Source organism: Quercus lobata, chromosome 7 (assembly GCF_001633185.2).
Source record: "Quercus lobata isolate SW786 chromosome 7, ValleyOak3.0 Primary Assembly, whole genome shotgun sequence".
In the NCBI taxonomy this organism is placed as follows: Eukaryota; Viridiplantae; Streptophyta; class Magnoliopsida; order Fagales; family Fagaceae; genus Quercus; species Quercus lobata.
Genome location: NC_044910.1, coordinates 20,462,274 through 20,474,011, shown reverse-complemented (window position 1 = coordinate 20,474,011; position 11,738 = coordinate 20,462,274). Strand labels below are relative to the sequence as shown.

Here is an 11,738-nt window from a genome sequence, read left to right as displayed (position 1 = left end):
GAGGTGGTTACTGGAGGTGGCGATGATCTGGTGATTGCTAGCTGTGGGTTTAATGGAGAGAGAGAGTGAATTGTTGATTATATTAAATTATTATCTAATTGGGTAGTTTATATTACTTTAATGAAATGTATGTAAAAATAGAAATTGAGATGTAGAGTAAGTTATAAAATGAGTTGGTAAAATAAATAAAGTAAATATCTGATATCATAAACTAGGTACTTTTTTAGAATCTCCAATGCTAGTGCTCATGGTTTTCTTTCCTTCTAATTTTTTTTTCACTTTTAATTAGGTTTCTACTATTTGTTTGATGTTGATTTGATCATGCAGATGGGTGTGTTTTGTGTTCATATTGATTTGATTTTGCATTTTGTGTTGGGTGAGTTTCTACTCTGGCCTAACTAAATTGCATAGGATTTGGACGACGGCAGGACACAAACTCTGGCTTTGGTGATACAAATGGTTGGTCTGGTTTGATGGGCTCTCTCTCTCTCTCTCTCTCTCTCTCTCTAAACCTGACCCCAAGGTTTCTCTCCTCTACCATCAAGTTGATGGATTAGATTTAGTTTTTTGAAGTACACTTGATTGTTCTGTTAGAATACTAATGAGAGACTAACTAATGTATTGATTTGGAAGCTATGAATAGAATAGTTTATAGTATAAATTGGCCAATATAAAAGTCCACAAGTAGTTGAAAGTTAAGGGGTGCGAGGGCATTTTTTTCCTAACGATCAAGACTATGCACTTTACTTATGATAATATAATTCATTCTACCAAAGTTTATTTTCTATATATCAAAATTTATTGGAATCAAACAGAATATATATATATATATATATACACACACACACACATTTCATAGTATTCCCTCAAGATCCTTCAATGATTTATAAAGAAAAAATAATCCCTTAAAAAGCAAAGGGAAAAAAAAAAGACAGACAAATAGATACATTTCTTTCCTCTGTTTCTTCCTTTATCCATTACAAAACCTTGTCCCAAAAGGAAAATAAATCATATATGAATACGATATACCTTCACGAATTTAGAACTAACATATACATAGAATACAAGGGAATTCAAGTAAACACACCATGCATTTGATCTCACTCCACAGGAAACATCGGTCTTGCCATTTTCAAGCACCCCTTTATTCTTCAATAAACATCATCACATTCACATTCATACCTTCCGCTCCACCCTATGGACCAGCTGTTGTTAATTCCATTTTCTCTTGCTGACTTGCAAAATAATATCAATCAAAAATAATAATAAGAACTTGCAAAATAATAGATGCTAGCAGTAGTCACAACTTTACTTATTATTAAACGAAAAACGAGACAATGAATTAACACTTCGAGTACCAAGTTTAAACTACAACAGAACAAATACAGAACACTTCCATAGACTAAAACATTCATATACCACCATAATCTACCCGCTAATCAATCAATCAAAATCAGGTTGATTTAGCATTGCGATTTAGTGGAGAAAAAAAGCAATTTTGAATGAAAACACAAACACACACACACAAAAAAAACATGTTTTCAGAACTTAACTTTTAAAATTTGCTTTTTTTTTTTTTCAAAATACAAAGTTTTCAAAGTTCAAAACGCTAACCCAACAAAACCCCTCAAAAGTTCCAAAGATAATTTCCCATTGCAATCAAACCCCATATTTCCTTTTAACCAAAAAGAAACCTCGCGATTAGATTCTTATTTTCCTTGAAAAAAAAAATCAAATAATATGCTTCAATTTAATGAAAAAGAAGGAACTAAAAAAAACAAATATAGGATTGGGAAACCCGCGAAGCCATCACAGCCCTCTCGATTGAAAAAATCGAAGTGGGGTGGGCTCAGACTGCAGGCAGTCTTCATCACAAAAGGGTGAAAGTGAAAGTGATAAAAGACATTGCCAGCAAAAAGGGCTCTTTCACTCTTTTAACTCTTTTTCCAGAAAAACAGAGCCGCCAGCAATCCCTACGGATGAGGAGGAGCGGTGGCTCTTACTGATTTAGAGATTTGAGAGATGAGAAGAGACCCCCTAAGCTGCGTCCTTACACCCATAGTCACCTTCACCTTTCCGCTCAGATAAGATCAAGTAGTTTGATAATCTCTGTTCTAGGGTTTCTGCTTTCTTTTATAGTTCTGCTTTTCCCATCTTTGCCCTTTTCTATAATTACGAAATTCCCACTATACCCATGAAAGTTTGCCATCGTTTTTACTTTTTTTTTTTTTAAGAAGATATTACAGTTCATATAATATGTTGCAAGTTTACAAATTAACCAATACCAATTTTCAAAATACCAAAATATAAAATAAATTAAAATAAGCGTAATAAAATAAACTTCTATATTTGATGGGTTGAGTTAGGTCAAGTGAGTTGAAAGAATAGTTGTCAAAACATGAATCATATTGTAAATTAATTTTTAATTTTTGTGTATCGTGTATCGTATCGTATCGTATCATGTATCGTAAAATACACAAACACTTAATAAAATTTATAAAAAAAATTATAAATATACATATATATAAAGGGTATATTCATTATAAATTTTGAATACATTCAACTAATAACTAATTTATTCATCACTTATGTAATACTAATATTTAACATGCTAACTAAATAAATCAAACTAGTATGTGTTTATATTATACACATTCAAATTACTTAAATTCAAAAGTGATAATATATTACAAATGACTCAAAAATAATAATTTATTTTCATCATATTCATCAAATTACCTAATCAACCCCATCTAAGTCAACGCTATCATCATGTTTATAATTTTGCAAATTTATTTCTTAATTAAAATTTTCTTCATCGTTATTCGTCATTAACATTTACTATTTCTTCTTGTTCTTTTTATTTTAATAATTTTTTATAATTTTTTTTTTTTTTTTGGCATTCTAGTTTCTTGGACTTATAACAATAACAATAAAAATTAAAATAAATTTTTAAATATTAAAGTGAAAGGCAAGTGTGTATTGTATAGTCCAATTGTAGGAGAGTGGAGGAAAAACTTATGAATATGTTATTTCAGTAGGCTAAATTAACTAAACTAATAATATTTTGCTAAAAACAAGTCTAACAACTTGTTAGATTCAAATAAAAGCACAAATTTTAACCCAAAAAATCTCATTTTAAAGCATTTGTCTATGTATCGTACGATACGTACGATTTTACGATATAATACGATTTATACGATATGCACATTGTATCGTACGATTCATGAGCACTTACGATACACCGATACGATACAGAATTTTTCCACACAATACGATACGTATCGTACGATACTGACAGCTATGGTTGAAAGCACTATCAACCTAAGGTCTTGAACTCAATCCAACTTGAGGCTTAAAATAAAATTTCAACTCATCTCAATCCCCACAAAAACCAACCCAAGGCATTAGGTTGGGTTGTGTTGGATTGTTTTGGTAGGGTTAGTGTGGGTTGGATGCACTCCTTGTATAAGTGATTTCATGTTACAAGGGAATTTGCATGGAAAAAAAATTTCTAAAATTTTATGTGGTAGTATTGAAGTAAAAAAAAGGAATTTATTTATATATATTATTGTATAAATTAAGTTATTTTTCCAAATAGATTTGTTAATATAATTTAGTAATAAATAAAGTGTTCACTGTACTATTAAACTTACATTATGACAAAATGATTTATATTCCTGAATTGGTCTTATTTAAAGGCTAACCTATTGTTTTTGTCCCTAAATAGCATCAATTTTGGTTTTCACCTTTAAAATTTGGATGAATTTTATTTTTCATCTCTAAATTTGTTATAATTATTTAATTCTTAAACTATTGAAAATGTTTTACATTTTGTCCTTGAACTTTTTTCTTAAAGATTATTTTCCATTCTTAAACTATTAAAAAAAGTTCACTTTTATCCTTATTTTTGCCTATAAATTATTGAAAAATGTTTTTGTGGGGCCAGAGAATTTGTGTCCCGGCCCACTTTCCATTAGGGATCAGGGCCTGCGCCGACGAGAGTAGTTGCCGAGGACAAGTAGTGAAAGACCAAATAACCTAGAGATGCAGCCGAGGATGACCCTGTCCTCAGCATTCCAAGGCCTAAAAGGGAAGAACAGCATGTCATCAAAGGCAGCCTCCAAAGTACTCCCAAAAGAAAAGGCGAGTAGAATGGGACTCGCATGGGGGTACAGTGTAGGAGTGGTTCAAGGAGAAGACGTCACCTCCGCATTAAATGCGCCAACAAACATCCTAGCCACATTGATGGGAAAAGACTCCTGAGCAGTGTGACTTTGGTTATTGCAACTAACAGGAAGTAGGGGGAGGTGGCTGATGAGACAAGTACTCGAGTAGTTGCCTGCCTGATCAACAGATAGAAGGTCAGGATCAACTGAGAAGGGTTATATAATGTAAGGACTTGTGCGCCAAAAAAGGGGGGCTGGAACGATGGTACCCAAAAAGAGAGAGGAACAATAAGAACATTAAGCTTCATGGACAAGATCCATGGACAAACTTAATTCACCTCTATGCGTCCACCATGAAAACCATGACTAACCACTATCCGATGACCAAGGCCTAGCCTTTTAGCCCACGCTCTACAAATTTTATTATTTGGGCCTTAAACGTTCAAACCCAATAAACCAATTGGGATCCTTACAAATTGAGTCCTTATAATTTTTATAAAAGTTCAGGAACAAAACAAAAAAAAAAAAAAAAAAAAAAAAAAATCTTTTTTTAGTGTTTGGGATGAAAAGAAATTCATGCAAGATTTAGGAACAAAAACAATTTTTTTTCTATATTTAAAAAACTAGAGTGAAAAAGCAACCAATAAAAATGAGTGATCTCTAGTTTTAGGTCTAGCTTGGATTTACTCATTGTTCAAAGTGGTGATGTTATAAATAATTTTGAGTAACCAACATTTATTGAGATTTCTTCCTTTAAAAAAAAAAAAAAAAACATTTATTGAGATTTCACAAAATTAGATTTCCCTACATATTTCAAGAATTGACACACTGGCACTCTTTTTGAGGTTTATATAAATAATAAATATAATAGATAAATTTATACCCTCTCACATTATGGCTTTCCAATAGGAAATTTTCATCTTTAAATAAAATTCCTACAAAATTATACAAAACTCAAGAATAGAGTGTCATGCATCAATAAACCTAAATATGTGAAGTATAATTTCATCCATAGTTTGAGTAAGCTTTTTTAAAAATGAAATTTTTTTTATGAAAGTAATTGTGTGAGAGGGCATGGACTTATTTATTGCATTTAAATAAACTTCAAAGGATGAATATCATTTCTTGAAATGTTTAGGGAAGTGTCATTTTGTGAAACTTCAAGCAAAGTTGATGTATTTTGTACAATAATTTATTAATAATTATTTAATAATAGCATAATTTATAATAACAAAAAATAGTTGATGTAAAATCTAAAAGATTCAATTCATTTAATTTCTTACTTGTTTTTCTTTTAAAAAATAAAAACATGTATATAAAGCATTGTGGGGCCCAATAATTCACGGACCAAGCCCATTTGTCCTTAGAGAGTCCAAAGGCCCGAGCCGAGGAGAACTATGGCCCAAGCTCTACAATGCAAAGCACCAAACATTTTTGTGGTGCAGCCGAGGACAACTCAGTCCTTGGCAGATCCAAAACCTCACCAAAAGAAGAAGGATAAAACCGGTATAGGGCCAAGCTTAAAAGAGAATCAAAGAATATCCGGGAAAGCTGCTCTCACTGCCATTCAATGAGCTGCCCCTGACAGAGTCGTACTCTTTAGCTTTATCGAACCATCCCCAACAATTCCGGGATTGGACTGATGGGACAAATGTTAGTTTTTGTAAAGATTGACCCTACACGTGGACGAAGGACAGCGAATGCAAGCTAGTATAAAAGAAGAAAGTAAGTAAATCTGAGGGGGAGTCCCATCCCACCTCCGAAAAAGAAAGACTACATGGGGGAGAACCTCTCAACAACACCGGACCTCACTGAAGAAAGTCCGTCGTTGGGTAACCGGGATAAGGCCTCAATGGTCCTCGGACCAACTCCGAGGAGTCCCATCCCATAGGGTGCGACGCCTTAGGGCTTAAATGTTCAAGCCCAACTCCTTTTTTCTACATGAACTCCTCTAAAAACCATGACCGGGCATCGCCCCTTGACCAGCGGCTAGCTTTTCAAGCCCACTCTCTACAAATCATATTGTGAGGGATCTTTCGTGTGTGAGCCCAAAAATGTTAATGGGCCGCAAAGGAATCGTGTCCTTACAATTGGCGCCATCTGTGGGGAGGCTTGCGTGCTGGCACAGGTGGCGATGGAATCAACTCATTGGCAAGCAGAAATTTCTGGGATCTCCTCCGTCTCCGGCGACATATAGTTGTTGCTCCGACATAAACTTCTGCTAGGGGCTACGCCTCGCAGTGCTAAGGGCGCGGGCGTCTCTAGGGGCTTCTAGCCTCAGGCCAACTTTCCCCGCCCTGGTGTAGGGGCTTGTGGTCGAAAAAAAAAAAAAAAAAAAAAAATCTTATAAGTTTTGGACAGAACAGGCCTTGCATGGACTCAAGGCCTTGGACATTGCATGGTCCTCGGACTCAAGCCTATGGGGAAACCAAGTACATAAAAAGATCATAAGTTTTGGACAGAACCAAGGCCTTGCATGGTCCTCGGACTCAAGCCTATGGGGAAACCAAGTACATAAAAAGATCATAAGTTTTGGACAGAACCAAGGCCTTGCATGGTCCTCGGACTCAAGCCTATGGGGAAACCAAGTACATAAAAAATCATAAGTTTTGGACAGAACCAAGGCCTTGCATGGTCCTCGGACTCAAGCCTATGGGGAAACCAAGTACAAAAAGATCATAAGTTTGGACAGAACCAAGGCCTTGCATGGTTCTCGGACTCAAGCCTATGGGGAAACCAATACAAAAAAGATCATAAGTTTTGGACAGAACCAAGGCCTTGCATGGTCCACGGACTCAGCCTATGGGGAAACCAAGTACATAAAAAGATCATAAGTTTTGGACAGAACCAAGGCCTTGCATGGTCCTCGGACTCAAGCCTATGGGGAAACCAAGTACAAAAAAGACAATCTCATAAGTTTTGGACAAAACCAAGGCCTTGCATGGTCCTCGGACTCAAGCCTATGGGGAAACCAAGTACATAAAAAGATTATAAGTTTTGGACAGAACCAAGGCCTTGCATGGTCCTCGGACTCAAGCCCATGGGGAAACCAAGTACAAAAAAGAAAATCTTATAAGTTTTGGACAGAACCAAGGTCTTGCATGGTCCTCGGACTCAAGCCTATGGGGAAACCAAGTACATAAAAAGATCATAAGTTTTGGACAGAACCAAGGCCTCAATGGTTCTCGGACCAACTCCGAGGAGTCCCATCCCATAGGGTGCGACGCCTTAGGGCTTAAATGTTCAAGCCCAACTCCTTTTTTCTACATGAACTCCTCTAAAAACCATGACCGGGCATCGCCCCTTGACCAGCGGCTAGCTTTTCAAGCCCACTCTCTACAAATCATATTGTGAGGGATCTTTCGTGTGTGAGCCCAAAAATGTTAATGGGCCGCAAAGGAATCGTGTCCTTACAAGCATTATATTGAGAAGTATTTTCTACCGATGGTAACCTTTTAAAAGAATAAATATGGCATCATTTAACCATAGTCAACTTTCCAACACTTACTAATTATTGGACAAGCTAAGCATTTTATGATCAACAACAACTTATTGTGAACACAATAATACACAAACCTTTACACAATCGTGACTTCAAGTCATAAATTTCAATTTCTTTTTTGCTTGTGTAAAGGTGTGTGCATTGATGTGTGTGTAATAAAAGGTAAAAAGTCACAATATTTTTTAAAATAGAGACAAAACTGAGTGGACGAAATCAATATGCATATGAAAACCGTGGAACTGGAAGACTGTTCTTTACTTTGCACATCCTCCTCTTTGCTCTCTAATTGCGGCATTTTCATGCTAGGCTTTCCTTATGTAACATGCTATTCCTTCCTTCTGATAACTTGTTCACAGTAATGTCTATTTTGTTTTAACTTACCAAGTTGGTGGCTTGTTCTGTTTAGATTTGGACTCTAGAGTTTAGACCCCAGTTTTTCAAATAGCTTAATTTTAGCTTCCGTTCATATTGGAAGAATCATGGCAAGTTTAACCTTTTTCATAGTCCTTTGTATTTGTGAAGTTTTATATTCTTTGTTCCACAGGATTAATCCAGCTTCGTTGGAAGAGAGCATACGGAAATCCTGATTTCCATTTGGGACAGGCTCTATTTGCCTAATCAATTCAGAGAAGCTGAATATGATGCATGTATAGACAAGGAAATATGAGACAATAAAATAAAAATAAATAAATAAATAAATAACCAATACATTGACAAAATTGTGGGCGCGGTGCACCTAAAATATCAATTCATTAATCTCTAATATTCTCACCAAAATCCAAAACATCTATAGTCATTAATCCCTCATATTCCTCTCCAAAATCCAATGTAAATACTCAAAACAACCGTTCTAACCTTAAATAAACTCAAAGAAAAGCTGACAAAATTAGGAGCTGCAAAATTTAGATGACCATTAACTCAAAAATCCCACAACATATCAATTAACAGACAAGATCTTGATAACAGAAGCAGTGTCTACTTTATGCAACACCACAACTGAGTCTCCAGGCTTACAAAGTTCCTTGGCCTTGCCATGTTGGAGGGCCAACTCTATGGTTTCATTGGTTGACTCTGCATTAGAAGCTCTTGCAGATCCTGCGCTTAAAACAGGCATTAGACCCCGATAAATAAGGCTATGCCTTGCTGGAGCTGCATCACTGCATGACCACTCAAAAGAATCAGTTGTTATCTCTGGAACCACCACTGACAAAATTGGCATGCTTGGCCTGTACTTAGCCACCAGCTTTGCCGTGCTGCCTCCTTTGGTTAGGACAACAATCAGAGCAGCTTTAATGGAATGGGCTGTCCTCACTGCTGAAGAAGCCAGACTCTCTATTGGGCTCATAGGCATTGGTGCAGTTTCCATTAGTCTCTTAGAAAGATCCCCATAGTTTATAAAATTCTCTGCCTCTGCACAAATTCTAGACATGGTCTGAACAGCAATTTCAGGATAGGCCCCTGCGGCAGTTTCTCCACTAAGCATCACACAGTCAGTACCATCAAGAACTGCATTAGCAACATCAGTGGCTTCAGCTCGGGTAGGGCGGGGAGATTTGGTCATGGACTCCAACATCTGAGTGGCTGTCACCACTGGTTTTCCTAGTATGTTGGCCTTCATTATCATCACTTTCTGAGCTAGGAATATCTTTTCAATTGGAATTTCCATTCCCAGGTCACCCCGTGCCACCATAAATGCATCTGAGCTTGCTAGAATTTCATCAAAATTAGCAACACCTTCTTGATTCTCAACCTACAAAAAAACAACAAAACATTTAATGGATATGACAGAAACTTCTGTCAAGAATGCATACATATAGAACCTGATTTCAGCTGTATAAATGTTACACTACACTCAATATTAAGTGGTGACATAAAGCTGAGTATAATTTTAACCGTTCTAGTTTGTGACGCAAGATAAACACAACTTAGTTCTACTTTCCAACAAATTCTCTAATAATTAAACATACCTTTGACATGAGAATGATATTCTTTGCATGTGGTCCTAGCACTTTTCTGGCCTCAGCAAGGTCAGAACCTTTACGAACAAAAGACAAAGCAATCATATCAATCTTATTTGGAACTCCCCAACCCAAAATATCTTCTATGTCTTTCTCAGTTAAGGTTGGCAGATCAACAACTACCCCAGGAAGATTCACGTTCTTCCTCTCACCAAGAAGAGCAGAGTTCTCACACCGACAACGGACCAAACCCTGTTCCTTGTCACAAGCCAGAACAGTAAGGGAAATAGTCCCATCAGCACACAGAATAACACTTTGTGGCTTCACATGCTCAGCCAACTTCATGTAGCTCATACTTATCAGATTCTCATCACCTTTTATGCTATAGTCAGTAGTGATGGTAATCTCTTGACCTTGTCGGAGTTGTATGGGTTTGGATTCCTTCAAAAATCCGGTTCGAATCTCAGGACCCTGAAAATTTTCAAATATAAGAAGACCACATTGTCAGTCAACTTACCAGAAACAAAAATGTCAAACAAGTACCTCATATCATAACCGATTTGTATTCTAAATGAAATCTACAAAAGCAGAATACCAAGAAGCCTATGTGCTTATTGGAATTTTTGTTTGGAAAAGGAGAAGAATCAAGTAATTGGTTTCCAAACCAATTACTTGTTGAACAGGACAAATACCAATTTGTAATCAAGTAATGAAATCTTAAAAACAAATATCCTATATGCTAATGGCTGGTGAGATATCGATCACGGATCCAATCCCCAATGAATAAAAGTAGATGATCTTAAAGGAGGACAAAGAAGAAAGACCACAAATTAGCATCAATGTAAAGGATCTTTCAAAGCAAAACCTACAACTTTATTCCTCAAAAAAGTTAGATGCCACTCTGGAGCACATGAACGGCAACATTACAGAATAAGAAAAGAGCTTTTAATGCTCATCCTTTAAGGATCTGTTTTTACAATTCATAGCACTATATTTATTAAATTAAATTTTTCAGTTGCTTCTTATGACCAATCTTTTTAATAAAAGAAAACAAAAGTTTTCATGAACAAAAAATTAAGCCCAAAAATAAATGCATACTTTCAAAATTGAAAAAACTTCATCTTGAATTAAATCCCTCTCTTGTTCTCCGGCCAGAAAAATGTAGTATCTTGATTTGCTTTCAACATATTATATTAACAACAATTTTTAGTTATAAATAAATACAATCCAACAGTATAACAACCAAAAACCAATCTATTTTATGCACACTATCGATGAACAAATTGGAACTGATTCTAAGAGCAACCAAAACAGTCTATGAGAATCTCTACATAGACAGAAATTATTAATGAAAAAAAAAATACCAACAAATAGAAAGAAAGAAAAAAAGCTTTAAAGAGAAAACCGAAAAGAAGGCTTATATAATGAATAAGAACCTTAGTATCCAACATGACAGCACAGAGAATGCCAGTGCTGTTCATGGCAGTCCTGAGATTATCAAGAGTCTCCTGATGGTAAGCATGAGTGCCATGAGAGAAGTTGAAGCGAGCCACGTTCATCCCAGCTCTCAAAAGCCTCTCCAACATATCGACAGACCGAGAAGAAGGTCCCAGAGTGCACACAATCTTAGTCTTTCTCTTGCTCTCAGACCCATCAACTCCAAGAATCTTCTCCATTATGCTATGCTATCAACTACGTAAAAACAAAGGCTCAAAGGGTTTTTGTGTTTTCTGTTTAAGGGTTTTACGGCTTCTCACAATGACCTATGTGTGTATATATATAAGGACGGTTGCTCGACTTTTTCTTGTTCCGCGCGTTATAGTCTTTTCCTTTGTGCTTCGGTTTTGTTATTAATATTGCTTAAGACCCAAGCAAATTCGAACTACAAGGAAAGAGGTATATGTCCTGGAATATACTCTTTTTATACATTAATAATTCGATTTTCTTATTCAAAATTGGCATTCAATACTAATAACAACTTTAGTGTTCTTCTCAAAAAAGAAAAGAAAAAAAACAACAACTTTAGTGGAAAAAAAAAATCAAATATTTTTTTAAAGTCTCAGCCCATGATATCCCCCTCAAAAAAAAAAATTAAAAAGTCTCAGCCCA

The 11,738-nt window shown here is 35.7% G+C and overlaps 1 protein-coding gene and 1 long non-coding RNA gene across 2 annotated transcripts; both read right to left on the bottom strand.

Moving 5' to 3' along the window:
* Window positions 1-861: 861 nt before the first annotated feature.
* On the bottom strand, window positions 862-2,116 carry LOC115953336. The gene is made up of 2 exons (XR_004083669.1): window positions 2,035-2,116; window positions 862-1,231 (listed from the first exon to the last, which is right to left on the bottom strand). It is a non-coding gene; the product is annotated as an uncharacterized LOC115953336 (long non-coding RNA).
* A 6,274-nt stretch (window positions 2,117-8,390) lies between these two features.
* Window positions 8,391-11,447, bottom strand: LOC115952263 (pyruvate kinase, cytosolic isozyme-like). The gene is made up of 3 exons (XM_031069353.1): window positions 11,066-11,447; window positions 9,639-10,100; window positions 8,391-9,421 (listed from the first exon to the last, which is right to left on the bottom strand). The coding sequence occupies exons 1-3, from the start codon at window positions 11,303-11,305 to the stop codon at window positions 8,609-8,611; spliced, it is 1,515 nt and encodes a 504-aa protein (XP_030925213.1). The 5' UTR covers window positions 11,306-11,447; the 3' UTR covers window positions 8,391-8,608.
* Between the last annotated feature and the right edge of the window lie 291 nt (window positions 11,448-11,738).

What these genes read in the sequence shown, in the direction of transcription:
- LOC115952263 (XM_031069353.1), bottom strand. Translation starts at nt 11,305, where the DNA reads ATGGAGAAGATTCTTGGAGTTGATGGGTCTGAGAGCAAGAGAAAGACT. An exon ending in CTGTCATGTTGGATACTAAG is followed by an intron (nt 10,101 to 11,065) that starts GTTCTTATTCAT and finishes GAAAATTTTCAG; the next exon opens with GGTCCTGAGATTCGAACCGG. An exon ending in ATATCATTCTCATGTCAAAG is followed by an intron (nt 9,422 to 9,638) that starts GTATGTTTAATT and finishes GTTTTTTTGTAG; the next exon opens with GTTGAGAATCAAGAAGGTGT.